Source organism: Thunnus albacares, chromosome 15, assembly GCF_914725855.1.
Source record: "Thunnus albacares chromosome 15, fThuAlb1.1, whole genome shotgun sequence".
Taxonomy (NCBI): domain Eukaryota; kingdom Metazoa; phylum Chordata; class Actinopteri; order Scombriformes; family Scombridae; genus Thunnus; species Thunnus albacares.
Genome location: NC_058120.1, coordinates 11,553,068 through 11,573,624, shown reverse-complemented (window position 1 = coordinate 11,573,624; position 20,557 = coordinate 11,553,068). Strand labels below are relative to the sequence as shown.

General features: G+C 42.2%; 1 protein-coding gene across 3 annotated transcripts; it reads left to right on the top strand.

Moving 5' to 3' along the window:
- The first annotated feature begins 942 nt into the window (after positions 1 to 942).
- On the top strand, positions 943 to 20,520 carry cep170ba (centrosomal protein 170Ba). 3 transcript variants are annotated; one of them, XM_044374607.1, is made up of 19 exons: positions 943 to 1,187; positions 1,941 to 2,078; positions 3,773 to 3,862; positions 4,771 to 4,849; positions 5,476 to 5,534; positions 6,523 to 6,679; positions 10,047 to 10,175; positions 10,939 to 11,433; positions 11,520 to 12,463; positions 12,664 to 12,783; positions 13,269 to 13,407; positions 13,527 to 15,182; positions 16,005 to 16,251; positions 16,796 to 16,928; positions 17,182 to 17,316; positions 17,395 to 17,483; positions 17,983 to 18,076; positions 18,165 to 18,216; positions 18,333 to 20,520. In XM_044374607.1, exons 2-19 carry the CDS (start codon positions 1,974 to 1,976, stop codon positions 18,554 to 18,556), a joined length of 4,947 nt encoding a protein of 1,648 aa, XP_044230542.1. In that variant the 5' UTR covers positions 943 to 1,187; positions 1,941 to 1,973; the 3' UTR covers positions 18,557 to 20,520. The 3 variants fall into 3 exon arrangements, with proteins under 3 accessions (XP_044230542.1, XP_044230541.1, XP_044230543.1); XM_044374606.1 differs by having other exon boundaries at positions 12,664 to 12,822; XM_044374608.1 differs by lacking the exon at positions 12,664 to 12,783.
- The last annotated feature ends 37 nt before the right edge of the window (positions 20,521 to 20,557 follow it).

Genomic DNA, 20,557 nt, shown 5'->3' with positions numbered 1-20,557 from the left:
GTATTTCTATTCACCATATTAGCTTCTACCTTTTATTTTATATTGAGGTCAAATCTCATAAGACTGTTTTATGACCCAAGATATAAGACATATAACATATAGAGGGATGTTTTTATTTTTATTTTCCAGTGTAGAGGATTCAAGGATTCAAGGACAGTTACATTTATACTTTTCAGTATCAAATGCTACTATGAGGAAATTAAATTGCGTTCCCCGGTGTTGGTGAAAAGGTAGTGTAAATGCACATGTATCAAATCAGTTAGAATCAAAATTAAGGGTTAAAAAAATAGAAAAAAGTTTTTTTTTTTTTTAAATAGATAATGAAAAGAGTCTAGTGTGCAAGGTTGCTTTGGTATGGGGACTGAAAAACTGTAGCAGCATTCATGAAAATGGATTGTTCAAAAGATATAACATATAAAACTGACTAATGTTCCACAAAACATAAATACAGAATAGACAGAATGCAGTAGTGCAAGAGGATCAGGTGATCCAGTGATTGACCATACAACTGTTGAGGTAGTACAATTGTATTTTGTGTGAGTGAGTGTAAACAGAAAGTTGTCAGAGTTTGTCAATGGCAGATGGTTTGATAGTGCTTGACAGCAGCCTGTATCTCCTTATAGCCAATAAAGTTTATCATATGACAACACAAGCCCCTTGCTGATTAAATTAAATTAAACAGGATAATAATTATACATTTTAAATGCCCAAACGTAACACCAATTTTGATTAAAAATCCACATACACTCAACATGTTCTGAGCGGTTAACTCTTAACTGTACGGTGACGAATAGGTTTAAATAAATGTACAAAGATATTACTTTCTAAAAAGCGAAATATTGTTGTTAAAATTCAACTAGAGGGCGTGCTGCTCACCATGAGAGGCTTTCTTTATCCGGAAAACAAACAGAGTGAGAGCTCTTCCTTCCGCGGCACCTCTCAGCTCGAGCTCGTAATGCGTTTTGATGGGACTCGTCAGCTACGTCACCGTGTCGGGAGAAGAGGCGTTGGAGAGTTTCGCCCGGCTGACATTCCCCGAGGAAGAAGAGGGTGTGCTCGACATTTACCTGTCCAGTGTTACCTGCTGCCCTTGTTGCGTTCAGAAACTAGTCGGTCGTCGAATTTCAGCAGCTCTCAGGGGTTAAACACTGGCTTCACTTAGGAGTAAGACGGAGAAGGCATTAAAGGTAACGTACGTCCTTGGTGGGAGCAAATCATTGGAAAAAGCTTGTTTCAGTCTAGCCGGAGGCTCACTAACGTTAGCTAAACAACCTCACTGTCACCGCAGTCTCCTGATTAATTTAAAACAATACTTGTGCTGCTATTACGAGAACATAAATATGTTTTAATTTAAGATATAATAAGCGATATCTGGCTAATATTCCTATGGCAACAGTGTTAAGTTATTCAGTGTTACAGGAAGTGTTGTTAGCTAACGATACTCCAAAGCGCCACATTGCAACAGGTTACCCAGCATGCTTAATTATACAGACATTATTAATAAAAAAGTCTACATTCCTATTCAAGTCTATTCCTCATTTAATCGTCTGCATTGTTTGAATATGCTATAAATACATGTACAGGAAACCTGTCTGACCCTAACCTGGCTGACTCACCAGCACTCAAAATATGCTCAGAGAGGTTATTTCATTGCATTACTTCAGGAGTTAAACAGCCAGACAAGAAATGGTTGAATAAACAGGTGTAGTTCAGGTGAGATGGTAACTTCCCCTCAGTAATCTGTATATTGAAGCATGTTTTTAGAAGAGAGACACCCATTGTTCAGCAACACAGGTGTTGAATCATTATCATGCCTCTTGAATGCCACCTCAACTTTCCTTTACTGTGAGTGAAATGTCATCCTGGTCAATTTTTCCTTTTTAAATGTTTTTTTTTTCTTTTCCTCTTCTTCTTTTTTGTTATTATTATCGTCCTCTCAGGATGCAAAGAAGTTCCTGACTCGTGGCCCCAACATGAGTGTGACATCATGGTTTCTGGTCAGCAGCTCTGGCACACGCCACCGGTTGCCACGGGAGATGATCTTTGTCGGCCGGGACGATTGCGAGTTAATGCTGCAGGTGTGTGTGAGGCGTGGTACTTTTTTAAAAGTGTGTGTGCGCTCGCTCACTTGATGACACTGAAGAGAAGAAGTGTGTGTTGACACAGCAAACACCAGCAGAGTGTCTCATGTGAATCCTGACTGCTGTTCACTATAATCTGTCAAAAATGCTCAGGAGTTTTATGACCCCTCACTGATGTCTGACAGGACAGCACGTCACATAAGTATGTGAAACAGCAGCGGGAGGTTCCTATCGACGCTTTGTGTGCGTAACCTGGTGACAGCGCCTTCAAGTTTCCAAAGATAGCCTTTCAAACAGTGACTTACAACGCTGGGTTGTTTTTTCCATGCTGTGTCTGTTTAAAAAGAAAAAAAAAAACACAATTTCTTTGTGGTTTTTGTATAATATTCTCCCTCCCATTTTCTTCTCTCTGTATTTAGAGCAGTGAAAGAGGAATGTTGCCTCAGAAGAAGTTGTTTATACTTCCCTCAGTCAGTATGTTATGCTCAGAAAAGCCCTGCCAACCACAGAGGTTGGTCAGATTGAAAAGTTGCTCGTGTCCACATTTAGGCGTCGCCGGATCCTGGAAAAACCTCAGCTTCTCCCAGTCTGAGATGATGCAGACTTTCTGTTGCTCTGCTTATGTGTTCAGAACTGTTTCCTTACTTAGCACACAATCAGTTTCTGCCACAAACTGTCTTTAACCCTTTAATCTTTTGTTGTTTTTTTTTTGTTTATAGCTCAGTGCATTCCCCCCCCCCCCCCCCCCCCCTCCCTCCCTCCCTTCCTTACTACAGTTGAATGTCTGTAACTCTGTCTGTGACAATCCTGCTTGGCTTGAAAAGCAGAGATTGAGTGTAGTGAAGTCATAAAATAGCATTGCTGAGGGCCTTGACTTGAATGTTTGGACTTTCCATGACAACTGGTCCCTGATGAATGTCTGTTTCTCCGTGACCAGTAATTAGACTGTATGTCTTCTACATTATTAGTGTCTGTGTTTTGTCTCTTGTTCAGTTGTGTATTTATTGTTTCCTAGCGCCAGAGCTAACGTTTTCTCTTTGATAAGGGGGGCAAAGTGAAGCAAATTGTTGTCAAACAGCCAGGGGTTGTTGAGTCAGGAATGTACAGTTGTTAGTGCTGCTGCACAGTTAACCTAATCAAACAGGTAGACTGATTGATTAACACACCATTTCAGGCGGTGCAGTGTTTACAAGAAGTTATTTGAAAGTGCACTGAGTGGATAGGACAACACAGGCACAGGCCGTACACACAGCCTCTGAACGCTGTTTATTTCAGCTTGTGGCTGGTGTGTAAGAGTTTATTACATCCCTATAAATGGACTGTTGAGGGATGGTGGTAATTTTGTAAATGAGTTTGGCAGTCATCCTCAAAACCTTTGTGATTTTTGTGACAATAAGGCTCAGAGTGGTTAATGAGCAGAGAGAAGGGAGAGTGAGTCAGTCTGAATCAATCACTCAGTTTGTACCTAATTGATGAAAGCATATTTAGAAGTAAGCACATTTCCCCCCTGGTTAATGGCAGGTTGACCATGTACACAAGAACAGCAGAAGATAAGGACAAACTATTGTAAGGAGGAATTTTTTGAAGAGTTTGTATCCACTCTCAACCCCTGAACAAAAGACTGCTGCTAGATTAGAATCATACTGTAGGAATGATGTCAACCTTTTCTTTACTTTCTCTTTACTTTGCAGTCTCGAAGTGTGGACAAACAGCACGCTGTGATCAACTACGACCCAAACACAGACGAGCACATGGTGAAGGACCTTGGCAGTTTGAATGGGGTGAGTGAGTCCATCTCTAGAGTCAGACAACCTCCCTGGGCCCGGAGTGATAAAGGAGCCAGCCGCTGGGCTCCCTGAAGGCTCCAGCCTCAAGTCCACAACAATTCCCCCCGTACAAAATACGTCTCTGTGTGCCAGAGACGGTTGGTAGAACAGAGGTAATCAGGAGACTGGATTTTCCTGTTGGCCAGAATCCCCTTTTTTTCCTCCTATTCTCCCTCTCTCACTCTGTAGCCCCCCTCTCTCTCTCCCTTCACCGCTCTGTTGCCACTTCATTGCACCATTATCCCAATAAAATCCAGAGTCGAGCAGTGGGAGAAACCGTTCATTGTTCTCGGTTTCTTTTAGCCTTTATGACAGCAGCCAAACTAATCAGAGCAGAACAGTGCGAAGACCTGTAACAGAAATTCAACATGGCTGAGTTTCCCCCCCTAATTATCTACATTTATTCTGGCTTGAAGAAGGCCTGCTCTCCCATTCTCTCCTCTGCGCACTGTCAGCTGGTCTCTCTTCACATTTAGTGATCTGAAGATAAACTCTGAAACCTCTGTCTCACCGGTTGTTAGTTTATGCAGAAGATAAATGAATGGATCAACAGCTTAAGTACTGTTGCATGTGAATTTGTGTGTATTTATTTGTCTGTTTCTCTCTACACATCCACCTGGCCGTTAAGCATTCTACAAAAGTCGAGACAGCCATTGCATAACGACATAATCTCATCAGAGTTTTAATGTGCTGGTGGATTAACTTTCAATGGGCCAAAAAAAGGGCCAGCTGCAAAGCACCTTACGGTATCTGGATACATGCCACAAGGAATTAGAGAGCCTGTCACCTGTGAGTCAACACCTTTACTTCATTGATAACTAGTGAAAATGTGAGCTTTCATGTTATTTTTCTCTGTTTTGCAGACTTTTGTGAATGACCTCAGAATCCCAGACCAGACATACATCACCCTCAAGCTCTCAGATGTCATTCGCTTCGGTTATGATATCCTTTTTATATTGCTGATATGTTTTAGTTGCATCCGATTTGTCATTGGATGTGTGTAATTCATGCAGCACATACTTTCTGCTATTCAGTTTAAGTCGGTGATTAGCAACCCACAGTGAAAGCTAGCAGTAGGCAGCTGCTCAGTCACAAATATTTTACATATTCTTTTCCCTCTGTGGTCTTTGGCTCCATCGGCATGTTAATCCCCTGTGGTTTTTCAGTCAGGGGTTTCAGATTATGGTCAACTGTGGACGCTTTGACCCCCAGAGCAGAAAACCCATGAATGGTGAAATTTAGTTTAGATAACAGGGTGGGAAAGCTGTTTAGAGTGCAGAGGCATTAAGGAATGTTTGTTAGCAGAGCTGAACACACAGCATGTGGCATGTGATGTTACACGTTTCAAGGAGTGGGTCGCTGAAGATATGAGCTTGTTTGAATTGCAACAGGACCTTACTGCTTATCTGTTTCCCTCTTTCTTGCAAAAAGTAGAAGAAAGTACTTTTGACCTCCTCAGGAGGCAAGGTGGAAACTAGACATGAATCGAAGTTACTTATTTTTTATTTATTTATATATATATCAATCATATTGTTTTGTGTGTGTTTGTACTTTAACTTCTCCTGCACATGCTCATGTATATATCCTGGAGAAGAGTCAACACAAAGTCCCAGAAGAAGCTCTTAAAGTAAGTAATACCTTGTAGGCCTATTTAAGGCTAGCAGTGCTGAAAAGCCTTTTGGGAGAAGTGCTTGACAGTACCTGTACAGTGTTGTTTTCATCATCACTGAATGTGTTAATAATTTTTTATAAATGATCACTTATCCCACAATTCATCAGAAATTATTACAAAGTCCTATTACAGATCCTTATTTCTGTTAAATTATTGGAGTCCATCATAATATCCTTAATCTTACTCTAGTTCTTTCAATTTACAATGAAACCAACAGAAAAGAAAGTGCACATAAGAAGCTGTAACAAGGAAATGTTTGGTGTTTTACTGATTATTTAAACAGTGAGTTGATTCAATAATATTCTGTCTGTCGACAAATAATTGACTAATCATTTCACCACTAAAATCTGCAATAACTTTGTGCAACCGTTCAACTTAAAGCATCAAGTGTTTTGTTAATCACACCCTCCTCTCACTCAGTTGGTTCCTGTGCCAACAGTTATTACTCATCAGCTCTTTGCCTTGAAACAAATTTGATAACTGATTAAGAGTTGGAACAGGCCTTGTTTGCTGCCTATTTATAATACCTTTGGTGATCTTTTATAATGCTTTGCCTTTGTCCTTTGCTAAGTAGCTAACTGCCAGCTACACTTAGAGGAAATGATAGGCACTACAAAAGGTCACGTAGTGTTTAAAAGCCCATTCCATGTAGACAAGGTATACACTGATAATGTATAATTACCTGTCGATCTGTTATTTTAATGTAAAAAGATGCAAATTGTAATTAAGTGTAAACATTCATTTCTACCTGTTGAAACTGGTAAATGAATCCATTTTGTAAAGCGTATCCATAGTTAACAATAAGAAACAGGAGCTAACGCTGAGGAGAAGTCCCCGGAGGATGTTCTTCCTTACATTGTATATGTGTGAGGACAGTTACATCTGTACTGATTGTTGGCAGACGGTTTATCTAATCCTGTTTCCCTCCTGTCTCTGTGTGCAGCATGAGAAGTACACCAGCCAGTTGCAGCTTAGTATAAAAGCCCTGGAGGCCAAGGTGAAGGAAGCACAGCAGCTCCAGAGCTCAGAGAAGAGCAAAGATGCTGTCTCAAATGTCAAGCTACCGGACAGGGCTGAGCGAAGAGCCCAATCACTAACAGGTAAACAACTCAGTCCACACATACTCCATCATAGCCGATATTACCAGGAAGGCAGCAGGTTTTATGACAACAGAAGTAGGTTAATTGTTCTTGCTGCCTGAGAAGAATTGTTTGAACTTAAGTGGATTTGAATACCATGTTCACACACACACACATGAGGAAGAGGAAGTCTTTGGGTCCACATGTGCTGCCTGACTTTGGCTGTAGATCCCCTGATAAGGCTGCTTTGGCTTCTTTTATTAAGAGCTTCCCTGGTGTGAGATTACGTTGCCCTGTGAGCTGAGAGGCTGAAGCTACAATCCCATGGTGTAGGTAAAGAAATAGAACTTGACATCCAGGAGTTGGGAGAACGAGTGTACATGAGTAAAGGCTTGCCAGATGACTTAAGTGGTGGAAAGTGAAGGACAAGCAGTCTTATCTCTGTCAGCCATGCCTGCCTGCTGACAAGAAGTGGGGTGCTGCCAAACACACCCATGATAGTTCAACACGTGAAGAAGAAGAAAGGTGTTTAAGTTTTCGGTGCCAAGTTGGTACCTTTTGGATTTGTTGCTGCTAATATTCTCAGTGGCTCTCATGCCCTCTCTGCCCTGAGCTGCACTAGGCAAATCCTGATTTACAGTAGTCATCAGTAGAACAGTCAGAGAATTGTTAGTTCAAGAGAAGCGCCGTGTGAATGAAGTTCATTCACACTGACAAAACCCATTCCAGCTGTTGTTGATTTAGCAATTCTCGTGCTTTCTGCGCCATAATCGCCCCTGTGAGCTTTGAGGGAAAACTACAACTAGCGCTTAAAATAGGACTTTTCCAGCACCGGGCTCATATCCCTCAAAGTGCCTTACAAATGTGTCATTGAAGTGCAGAACATTTAGTAAGCCGTATGTTAGTAAGACGGCTCCTGCTAGGACGGGAGTGTGGCTGTATCTCCTGCAGCTATAAGCTAACCACAGAGATCCTGTAAACCTGTGACTGCAAACTCCTCGCTGAACATATTCACCCGAACCAGGTTTACTAGGGGACGTGCAGTTACTGACTGTAGTGTGACAGCAGCCTTGCCCTGTGTTGTTGTGACCCAGTTCACCAATGAGATAACTAAACTAGTCTCAAGAAGATAAGGACAGTATTTCATAGTAGGGCTGAATGATTTTGGAAAAAGTATCTAAAAATATCTATTTTGACTGATATTGCAATTGCGATATGATTTGTGATAGTACAGGGAATGATCATTTTTACATCATTATTCTCATTTTCACTGAAGAACTTATTAAAATGATAATGGTGTGATTTTTGCAGGATCTGTACTATACAAAGATGTTTTCTTATGTCTGTAGAATATGATGTGTAGGCCAAGACATCTCTGCAGCATGACAATATTTAATTTAAAATGGTATTTTGACACACATTTCGCAGCTCCTGCAATTTGATAAATTGCAGCAGGTCATATTGCAATTACCATAAAATTCCGATGACTTGTTCAGCCATAATTCATAGTGTTATAAAAATAAAGCTGCACTTGTTTCACACTTTTACAGTGTGTCAGATTATTCTTGCAGATAACTAAAGATACACACCGTCCCTCACAACAACAATCTTTGTTCTCTTTTAGTTTGTTTATTCAAGGGAACATGTCGAAAAGTCTATTGCTATTTTCTTCATAGTGAGAAAGGAAATGTCCTGCACTTTGCTACACAACCAGCCTGTGTATGCATATCTCTGTTGACTTCATGCAAATGGTTTCTCTTTGGCTGAATTTGTTTGACTGGAGGCCTTGATGTAACGTGTTTTCTTGTTTTGTCTACCATGGATTGGATGTTTCATATTGATTTTTGTTTGTGTTTTCTTTTAACTACTCAACTCTTATACAATTCTGTCCCTTGCTTGAGTGCTAAGAGAGCTGTGAATATCTTCTCTGTCTGCTCTTGCCTGTTTTCCCCTGCAGCTGTACAGGATGTGGAGTGTGTCCAATTCTCCAGCTGTCTGCAGGGCAGGACACTTCACTTGTACAGTGTGTGACTCAGTCAGTTCTACTTTACTCTGACAAGACTTTGGCTACTCAGTATTCACTATAGTAGCATAAAAGGGATAGTTCACAGTTCCTCGATACAGTACATGAGTACTACAAGATTTAAAATGTCTTAATGCTTAATCTTTTTTAACTCATTGCCCATTGAGTGACTTACTATGTTGTCCAAGTTTCCAAACTAAGCTAATGTAAAACATTAACTAAAAAACCTTGAAAAAGTACATTGGAAGGTTGTTTACCTGGGTTGGCACCATAGACTGTATAAAAGGTTGACACTAGTGTTTATTTGAGAATATTAACTTTCTATTAGACAACATATTCAGGATGAATAAGAAATTAAAGCTGACAAACCACCAACTGCAGTTAGTACTGCAGTTACCAACAGTCTTTGTTTTTACATCATTTTTCCTTGCTCTCGTGTGCTTTCAGTTGTCTTTGCTCCTTGTTTTAAAATAATAAACCTAACATAGCTCAGCACTTTGCTCAGTTCATTTGAGTTGTGACACTCAACCATGTTTTCTTTAGCTAAAAGTGGAGGATTGTTCAAGGGGAAAGGAATTGGTAACATGCCCTTCTGTTTCCCTCGTCACTGTGTTGATGCCTTATTGTGTGTGTCCAAGGCAACAGCGGTGAAGTGCTTCTGATGCTTGGAATTGTGTAGCCTCCATATTAAACCCCAGAGCACTTGTTTAGCCTATCTATCAGGATGACAACCAGTATCTAGATTATCTGATTAATGCCATATAGGCTGGCTGGCATGTGTGGACTGGCAAGCTAGCGGCTTAACACCAGTTCAGCTATGGCATGAGAGCAATAACCCCTCATTCCACTGATTTTACTTTTATAGAGTAAATACGTAGGTCAGTATGCAAGCAATAATAATCATTATCTGCAAGAAGCGTTGCCATAGTAGTAGTGGTTATCCTATATCATGTATTGTTTTTTTTGTTTTCCTTTGAAGATTAGGATTAGTTTCGTCCCCACTCACATGAAAAGGATTATGTTTTGGTGGTTTGCGTGATACAGTTGGTATCACATCATGGCCCTACTCTCTTCATGTAATGGCAAAATGTTGGAATTCTAAAAAACCAAAGGCTGCGGGTAGTGTAACACTATTTCCTTCTGAGCTCCAATATTGTGCAACATTTTGTTGTTGCAAGACTAAACCCAGACACAACATTGTTTTATCACGTGACAAACACAAACATGTAACCTCATTAATACAAGAGACTGAAAAACTTCAGTTCTTTGTCTTTTACCTTTACTCCCTGTGCCTGAATGTAGCCATGTGGCTAATGGTGTGTGTATGTCTGTGTTTGTGCCTGTGTTTGTGCGTTTGTCTTTTAGCTGCCACAGATTCTCCGATATCCAAGCCTACTCCTCTGTACGGCCAACCGTCCTGGTGGGGGGAGGATGAGGACCCAGCCAACAAAAAGCAGATCAGAGGTGGAAAATCGCCAGAACGGGAGTCCCCAGGTCAGAGAATGTGTCTTATATTTTTATGAATATATATACAAGCCACTGATTTAATTATGGCTTAATTTATTAGCGTTTATATCTTTAAAGCAAAACAGTTATTTGTACTCTAATTGATTGGATATTCCCACATGTGTGAATTGGATCATAATTTGAAATGACATGCTTTTCTATGCCATTGCTATCTGATGCCCTTTGTGGGTCATTGAGAGATGGATGGTGTAAAGCCCAAGGCAGGTCTCTGGCTGCCAGTTGTGGACTGTTAGCCAGATCATACCATGCCAGGCCAGTGGGCAGTCCCTGTCTGCCTCGTGATGGATTATGACCCTCTAAGCTGCTGGAGGGGGGAGGAAGGGTGATTGTTTGCCTCATGTTGCCCAGGCTGAAACAGATTATTCCAGCACAGCTTCCCTCCACTGGACTCTGAGCTCCTAAAGTGATATTTGGCCACATCCAACTGGCACCCAAAGAGCAAGTGACTGATTTGTTTTCTCAGCCTTACAGCTGGAATCTTCATGTTATTTGTGGCTCCCAATTTCAGGGATTATGTAACTGTGACATTCCAATCATCTCAATCAGTTTCTTTACTTCTGAAGTTTGAGTTTTAAGAACTTGAAACAAAATAGCATATCACATACATATGCTTCTATAATTAATATCAGATTAGTATTCTGTCTGTAGTCGTAGATTACAGTATGTTGAACCATCACTGATGCTTGCTGTAATGATTTGCTGTAATCTCATCATTCTTTATTGCTAACAGAGCCTGCTAAAGATGTATCCAGATATGAGGTCAACGGTTCTCTGTCTGACAGTCAGGCCAAGTCCATCTTCTCCTACCGCAGAGAGCCCAGCTACTTTGAGATCCCAACAAAGGAGCTCCAGCAGCGATCTCCCAAGAAACAGGAGTCGCAGGTTCATGAGGTTCCAACTAAGGACACTACAGATCCCTCTGAGTCTGTCCCCTCTACCCCCACACCTCCCGTGGTCCAAAGCCATGCCTCCTTCACCATTGAATTTGATGACTGCATGCCAGGCAAAATGAAGATCAAGGACCACGTGACCAAGTTCTCTTTCCGCCAGCAGCGCAAGCTGCCTTCCACAGATGTTGTTACCACACCCACTGAGGTGATGTCAGCAGAAAGCAAAGTTGCTGATTGGCTGGTCCAAAGCAATGCTAGCATGATAAGGAGGAGGTCAAAGGCTGAAGACATGTATAGCACCAACAGTGACCCGTCACTTCTAAAGACTACCAAGGGTGAGTCCTTCTGTTTATGTTTACCAAGACTTTAATAGCAATAATTTGCCAACTCTCAAGCTAACTTGTTGTCCTTCCATCATCAGTAAACCACGGCGAGGATGGCACTCACAGTGATTCAGGGGATCCTGCAACCAATGGAAAAGATATTCTGCAGTCAGAACCTCAGATTGGGTCCAAGGTGTCTCCACAACCCCTGAGAGCCTCCCCGCCACAACGCTTCACCTCCCCTGACTCTGAGGAGCCTTTGTCCTATTCTCCTACAGAGTCTCAGTCCCTTTCCAGTCTTGGCAAGGCTGATCCTCAACAAGCCTTTGTCATTGAGTTCTTTGATGATAACTCAAGAAAGAAGCGTTCCCAGTCCTTCACTGGTAACACTACCCCACCTGAGCCATCAGGCCCCAGGGTCCAGCTGGAGAAGGCAAGGAAAACCTCGAGCCCAAATGGGGAGAGACATGTCCCGTGTCCAGCCTCCGCCACTCCCCCAACCCAACGATACACTGTCCCCCTAAAGGGCTCTGCTTCCACAGGTCCCCAAAGAGCTGGCTCTCTAAGAAGGGAGAAGACAGAGGACCGGATCAGCACAAACTTTTCCTCTCGCTCTTCATCCTCTGTTTCTGTTAGGCCTTTTAGCAGCGTGGGACGGAGATCCAAACTTGGCCAGGAATTTACTGCCGAATTGCTCAAACAAGCAAAGCAGGCCTCTACTGCCAGCTGGGAGAAAAATACATCTAGTCCCCCAACAAAAGCCCAAACAGGGACAAAGGTAGCATCACAGTCTGATCAGAGGTCACCTAGCCCTCCTCCATCTAATGCTCCCTATCAGCCCCAGACATCCTCCCCTATCCACCAGCCTGTTCCCCTCAAGGCTCCCATGATGCCAATGGCATCTCAGAGTGCAGAAGTCAAGAGTCCCCATGGTGGCCCCAGAAACGAAGAGGAAGACAGTCTGAGTGACGCAGGAACCTACACCATTGAAGCTGATATCCAAGATAAAGAGCTAGAAGAGGCACGGAACAAGATCGATCAGGCAAGTTTCTTTCTACATGTAATGTTCTCTTTTTCTTTGTGAATCGTTACTGTGACACAATCAGAACATGTTGGTTTTGCAATTCATCAGTTTCATCTATCTCTTGGGACAAAGTCCCTTTCAGAATGAGCCATGGAAATTGGCGGTCCCAATCACTCCATTCCTGCACTTATCCACTTGCAATGCTTTATTCCTGACAGGTGTTTGGTGTTCTTGAGAGCCCAGAGCGAACCAACCAGACTGAAGCAGAAACATCAGCAACATTTAGGCCTGTTATTGGTCAGGGCAGGGAGCAGCATAGGCAGAGTAGCTGTGGGGAGGTGAGGCCAACTCCAGAACAGGGACAGAGTCTGGTAAAGGTAAACCTTCCTACAGGATGGGATCAATAAATTGATTGAATAATCAATCATTTTTACATCAGTTCTTAAGGCGATTAATGGATATGTTGGGTCAGTAAGCTATAAACATTTAAATGGGTAAATCAGCTTGCATTGCTGTCTTGATTTGCCTTCTTGGTGTTTCCTCTCTTTTTTGGTGTATCTCTCTTTTGATTTCTAGATTTGCCTCATCTCACAGATTCTGGGTTCTTCATTGTTTTGGTTTTTCCTCTAACCAAATGTAAAGAAAAAACAAAATCAATGTTTTTGTGGAACTTGTACTACATACTTACCTATGTATCTTCTTCTGTTCATCATATTAAATGTGTTTCCTACTAAGGGAATCATATAATTATCAACTGTACTTTCTTCAATAATTTGTTATCTTTTTTATGGATACTGAATAAGTTCTATGTTTTCTCATGCAGGTTCAGCGAGCAGGTGCAGTGTTACAGGGGGCTCCTAAGTGGATGTCTTGCTGGGCCAGCTTGGCAGACAGCTACACGGAATCTGGCCCTTCGTCTGGCCTCTTTGACACCCCTTCCCAGATGGAGCTGTCAGGAGGGGGTAAGCCACCTGACGAGACATGAGTCTATTTGAAATGATAATGAGATGCCCTGATGAATATGAATGATATTCCGTTTCAGTATGTGTGGTTAATATGCATTAAAACTGTTTCATTTCAGCACGAGGTACAATCATCCACAAGGCAACGCTCAGCAGAAGTCATGACAGCGGCGACTCTGAAGGCTCAAGAGCTCGCCGCATCCTGCCCCAGGTACCGCTGGGGGAGAAGAATGACATTCCAGCTCCCAGCATTCATGTTCATTATGACCCACATTCAACCTTTGATGTAGGAGAGAATAGCTTGGTCGCCCCAAGGTCTCAGGAAGGCAGTCATAAGTTATCAGTGCAGGATGACGTAGAGCCTGACAGTCTGAGTGATGCCAGTAAATCAGATGATGGTTCCATCATAGAACAGAGGAGAACGCTGTCAGACACAGAAGAGAAGAAAAATGAGGACAAGCCCAAACTCCCGGCCAAGTCTACATCATTCTACATCGGGTCAGAGGAGCCTGTGTCCCGACCAGAACGTGGAGGCTCAAAACCGAACACTCCTAAGACTGAGAGAAAACATCCAACCAAAACCTTCTCAACGGCCACTCTGACCAAACAGAGAGGTAACCAGGACTCTGGGAAAGTCAAGCCCAGCATGTCAGCTCCTATTCTGGGCCAGGGGACACAGAGCCCCGACTTAAAAGAAGGTACAGTATCCCCATTAATCAGACAAGAGAGCTTCACCAAGGAGCGGCCAAGCAATGCCAAATTGCCCAACATCTCCAGCGAGCCTCCTCAAAGAGACCCAGACCCCGAATTATTCCAGGGATCCTGCAGTCAGGACACTCAATCTTACCTCAAACAAACAGAGGATGTTTTGGCTGCTCTGGAGGCCAAACTCCAAGCAGGACAATCAGAAACCACTCCGTCTCCTATGATGGACTCTCTCTCTGGGGAGTCTGATGTCGATACCTCCAGCACAGTCAGCCAGCATAGCAATAAGACCAGGCCAAACACACTGACTAAAAAACCCTCTAATAGTGGCTTCCACAGGGAGAAGTCTTCAGCCAGTATAGCTAGCCAGGAGTCAAATCACCAGTCCTCTACTTCTGAGCGCCTGTCAGAAAAGCGGCGCTCTCAGGGAACAGACAGCAATAATAAAACTGAGTCTGTGAGGAGACCAGTTGGACTTAGACGTAGTATTGGGAAACGTGGCTCCACAGACCTAAGTGACGACCCTCAGAGCTCCAGTGTACCTTACTCTGATCAAGAGTCAAACACCCGCCAGACCCGCAAGAAATACACTGTGCCCCTTCAAAAGGAGGACGCTAAGAGCTCCAGAGGATCCCAGGCCTTAAGTCGTGCCAACAGCTTGTCAGCCCCAAGACCCACCAGGGCGTCCATGCTTCGACGGGCACGCCTTGGCGAGGCTTCAGACAACGAGGGCACCGAGACAGACAGGCTGTCACAGGAGGCAGACAACATTCCAGCTAAGCAGCCCCAGGAACCCAAGAAACTCTCCAGGTTGGATATGCTGGCGATGCCTCGTAAGCGGACAAGCTCGTTCAACACACCCAGCGACACTGAGGCCTCTTCCACCTCACAGTGGACAGGCAAGAGCACAGGATTCTCCAACCGCAGCGCAGAGTCTGGCAGCAGCTCGGTTCGCAGGGCCTCTGCTCCGGGGCCGAAACCTGCAGAAAGACCGCAGAAAGCAGCGCTCAGCAAGACACCAATTACTCGCGGACGTTCCAGCAGTGCCAAATATGCCAGTAGCACAGCAAGTGAGTAATGCAGACACACACACACACACATACCTGTTTCACTGAGTGTAAAATATTCAGACTGCTGTAACCATTTACTCGTGTCTTAGTCAAACCGGTTTCCTAGAAAAGAAATGACTTCATACCTGGATTGAAGCGTTACAAGGTCTGTCAATCAATCACAGTGGTGAATTGGTTTGATACATTCATAGGCCTCTATTGTATTTCTTAACAAATGACACTTAAGCTCTGTACTGTAGCAGATTTTTTTCGTTTAACTTTTATATGGGAAGGGAACTGACTCAGTGTTTTTACTAACTCTAACCCAATAACACCTACATTCATACTACTATACTTTCGATAAAATTAGATTTTTGTTCATCTGCACAGTGTTCTCATACAGCGTATAGCAATATACAGTCTCACCTTTATTTTCAATCATGCTATATGAGGATATTGTGGCCATGATGATAACAATATAAGCCCGTACTTGGCATAATGTGCTTAATGGTGCATATCACTGTTGTCAATATGGTTCTTGTCTGGTACTCAGCCACTGTGCTGTGGAAGTTAACATGCTCATTTTGAGTTTTTAAAAAAGAAAAATTTATATGAAAAAATACAACAAATAAGTTAAAAATACTTGAGCCATTTTGATTCTGCTGTAGAAATGAGCACTTCCACAGCATCTTTTCTGTCTCTTGTTGTGGGAATCGTTGTGACTACATGTGGAAAAACTGGTCTTTTTCTTGGCGGTGTACTTTGATGGTATCTCTGTCTCTCCTGTTTTCCTCACTTCTCTATCCTCATCCTCTTTGACTCAAACCAATTCACGCTGCCAAGGCTCCAGGAGACGACAGAAAGGCTCTGACTATACCTCTACCTCAGACGAGGAGTACGACTCAAACCAGAGCACTCCTAAACACAAACGCTCCCAACCTTCCTCAGCTTCCCATAGCCCACGCAGTCATCCTCGGCCCCAGCCGGTGGTTGCACTCCGTCCAAAACCCCGCAGCAGAGACTCTGAGGACGAGAACCATGAGGGAGACGCCTTCCACAATTGGTCCTCCCACAGTGCTGAGATTGCACGGTAAGACAAGAGACATATTTAGATTACAGACGGTTACATCACTGTGTTTACTAGAGCCTCACTTAAACTTTCATGCAGCCATTAGCATTTATTTGACAGCATTTTCCCATTAAGGACTCATGTGTGTCAAAATTGAACAGTCAAATTGCCATGACAGACTTACTGCCATTAAGTTTATTACTGGAATATTGGATGGGCAGAATCATCACATATTACTGCAGCAGCAAAGTGAAAACCAGCACCCTCTGATTAAAGTGCTTATAACTTCTTGCCAAAGAAGACATCAGCATTACTGGAATTGTTGTGTGTGGGTGTGTGTGTGGTGACATGACGTTAGAATACTTTTAAAGCGTTGATTATCTGAGTGACAGAAGCTGCAACCTCTCCTGGAACTTTTTGGTCTTTTTATTCTGTTACTGTCATGGAACATCTGTGTAAATGTCTAAAGAAAGCAGGGTTTGACTTTGACTCAGTAAAATATGTCATTCTTTTTTTTTTTTTTCTTTTTGGCCATCACTTATAACATGTGTTTCCTCTGTGGTAGGTTGAGTCAAGACCTGGCTAAAGACCTAGCTATCTTGGCCAGAGAGATCCATGATGTGGCAGGTGATGGTGACCCACAGAACTCTGCAGCAGAGAGCAGCACACCTGTCTCCACAGTGACCGCTCATGAACAGGTACATAAAACATTATTCTGAGGTCCGTCGCTGCTTAATCTACAACACAGAAGCACCAAATCTATATCTGATGATTCTTTTTTTTCCTTCTTAACATGAACCACACTTTTTTGTTGAGAAAGGATGTATCTCTCAGTGCTGTTGTTGCAGGTTCTTATTTAGTACATTACTACTACTTTGCCCTCCCAGATCTGGTGCAGTTATGTAGAGGTCAGTATAGAAGACTAATTTCTGAAGTCTAATTGTGTTGCAGCTGGTTCAACGTATTCCAGAGGCTGGATTAAACTACCAGAGAGTCCCACCAAGTTCTGCATCAGCAATGGACACTGACCAGAACTCGAGTGACCATGAACAGGCCTCCAGGCATCGAGCTCGGAACAGAGAAGAGGTCTGACACAACCTCATGTTTAAAACCTCTTATGCTAGCACTCGGAGATCGTCATTAAGTGTTTTATTTTTCCTTCAGGTCATTGTGGACAATCTGATGCTGAATCCAGTGTCTCAGATCATCATGGCCATCAGAGAGAACACTGAGCAACTTGCTGGGAAAATTAAGTAAGATGTTTAGAAAACAGACCTCACACACACTTATGTAAACATCCTTCCTTCACATGTTTAGTCAGGATTTGATGAAAAACTTTATTGATCCTTTCTGACAGCCAGACTGCAGAGCCAATAATCTTTATAAATTAGTGTAACTGAGGGAGTCAACACACAGCGTTATAGTCTGTGTGGGTCTGAGAGGAGAGAGATTCAATCTTTTGAGTAGATTAGATGCAGAATAAACATTGGGGCCTGAAAGTTTCTGTTCTAAGATTATGTTTCCCACCTTTATTTAATTAAAAAACAACAGGATGTCAAAGAAGAAAAATAAACATCATCACATAACTTGATTGGATTTAGTTTTAGAAAGTCACCACAATTAAAAAGTTCCAAGAGGTTCTTGCACTCTGCTTTCCAGGCTAAAGCAACAATGTTTTGGACACAAAAATGTGAATTTCCCCTTTAAGGACCACTGTAAGTCTAAGAACTGCATTTGGCATTGTGTGTGCAGGGTACTGTTCCAAGACAGGATGGATGTTTGGGAAGAAATTGAGTCCAAAGTTAATTCTGACAATGACGTCCCAGTTGTCAAAACCTCCAACAAGGTTGGTGATGACTTTTTGTACATTTTCAAGCTAAATATATTCCAATAAATGTTGTGTGTTTGAGCTAAGTCAGACATCTGTATTTCAGGAAATCACATCTATTTTGAAAGAACTCAGGAGAGTTCAGAGACAACTTGAAGGTAAGTCACTCCGACCAATTACAGACAGTACACGTGATAAATGTTTATCATCTTCATAATACTTTGTTGTGAACCCAAAAAATCAGCTAACAACTACATTTTCTTTTTCTTTCTAGTCATTAACACAGTCGTGGAGCCCAGTGGGCAGTCTGAGGAGACCAAGGCCTCAGCATCTGCTGTCTCTTCCTCGTCTGGAGTTCGGCCCTCTAGAACACCGTCCTCGCGAGACTGGCGAACAATCCACTCCGCCTCTAAACGAGGTGGCGGCCAGAGGCCCGGCGAGAGTGTCAGGAGAGCAGCTGTGACACCAGATGATCTCAGAGAGGGATATCTGGTTTGAGGTCTGAGACAAACACACAGGTTCTACCAGTCCTGAACTTCTGCTACAAACGCAGCTGCTGGACCATTATGCAGAAAGTGAAACTGAGGAGGGGGGGAAGTGAAACGACTCCTGCGTATCCAAACACACTGCTGCACTATGAGCACTACACACCTACACTGTACTCAGCGGTGTAATACAAAGGCAAACCTGCACTTGAAGCCCTTAAAATATACTCATTGTGAGGCCCTCATATGAGGTGGGAGAACCATAATACTTTAATAAATCTATTTCACATCTAACAGACCTCAGAACTATACTTGATTCTCCGTGTGTTCGACATCAACCTCGTTATTTGCCAATGATATGACCAACATTTCTGATTTTGAAAAGCTTAATGAAATTAATTGGTTTAATGGAAAACCAGCCTGAGCATAATCAACTCAGGGAAATCTTATAAACATGTCTGTGTTCAGTGATAAACTACATTTCTGAAAAAATATGAGTTATAAATAGATATTTGTTCTAAGTAGAAGGAACTGCAGTAACAGCTTGCAGTTGTTGGTGTACTGTGTATTCTCAGTAACTCTGTTGCATTTCCTTTTTTTTTTTTGTTTGTTTTCATGTTTGCCACTTTCTTCATTGTACACCAGATTTAGCAAAGAATGTAAAAAGTATTTATTAGGGGTCTTTCGTGAGGCGCTGTGGTATTTTGTAATTGAGACAAGATGACTTAGGGAGAGATTTGGGAGACTAAAGTGCCAGACCAAGTAATGTTGTATTCACAATTGTGTGTATTTATTCTGGTAACATTTCTCAGTGTAGCGACTTTGTTCAGTTCCGTTCTTCTCATTACATTGACACCATCTATTTTGTCCAGCTGGAGGTGAAAATCCCTCAGGAATGTGCGGTCTGAGTAGAAGCAGGGGCTCAGTCCATAGTTCAGTCACCTGGCAACCAGAAATGCAAGTGGCTATAAAACACTACTACTAGTGAGTTTTTCAGTCAATTCCTCCTGACCCCTCTACTTTTGTGTTTTTATTTGTGTCAAACACAAATGGCTTAAACTTGTTTTTTTTGTTTGTTTGTTCTCTGAGGTTTGGCTACAGACAATCATAAAACGACTGACAGGAATGAGACTCCTTTATCTGTGTTCAGCAGTGACACAGTGTTTTGCTACTGAGCACATCACACCACACCTTAACTATCCATGTGATTGTTGTTATACACTAAGAGCTATCAGCACTGTGTAAGCGTTGATATTTCCTCTCGAGTCATGAGGTCACTTCCGATGGGTCCTCACATGACAGGAGAAGTCATGTAAATTTACCATTGAGGTGTGAAATTTGTAAATCTTGATGTCAGTATGTAAATATCTAAAGATAATCTATATGTCCTACAGATTACCTCTCAATCTTTTGCACTAATGTAGTACATTATCCCCTAAACCCTTATATGCTGCAATCTGAAAGCCTTTACTCTCCTGTGAAAGATTGTAAACATTTGATGCTGTTTAGGCTGAAGCAGTGGACCAGCAAGTTTTTTTTTTTCCCCCTTCTTCCCAGGCCAGGTTGTACATCTGATTGTAATCGGGAAGTTCCTCTAAGTGCCACAGAGCTGTGTGGGATAATGTCTCACGCAGCCAAGCACAGTGGTTGTTTACAAGCAAAAATTGAATGTTTGTCCCTGTTGCTCGAAGTGTTGCTGCTATTCGTCTTCTATGGGGATAGTATTTCCCTTTTTTTTTTTTTTTTTTTGCTTTACTCCATCTAAGTCAAAGCTACAGAAAGTCAGAGAGATTAAATTTAACTCTAGTGTGTCAAATTTGTGTCCCATTTTTAATATTCAATTTCAGTTTCACTTCTTTCATGTCAAGTTATATTGTCATCTTGTTGTCTTGTTAGTTGGTCTTTGTTTGGTTGTGTGTGTAATTTGTTAGGTGATGATTTCATGTTTTGTTTTTTCAAATAAATTTGATTTGCAAAGCTGTTTTGTTTGAATTTTTGTCATATCCTGTACTCA

Coding starts and splice junctions, on each gene's coding strand:
- cep170ba (XM_044374606.1), top strand. CDS start 1,974: ATGAGTGTGACATCATGGTTTCTGGTCAGCAGCTCTGGCACACGCCAC. Junction 13,408..13,526: donor GATGGAGCTGTCAGGAGGGG/GTAAGCCACCTG, acceptor GTTTCATTTCAG/CACGAGGTACAATCATCCAC. Junction 16,929..17,181: donor CAGTGACCGCTCATGAACAG/GTACATAAAACA, acceptor ATTGTGTTGCAG/CTGGTTCAACGTATTCCAGA.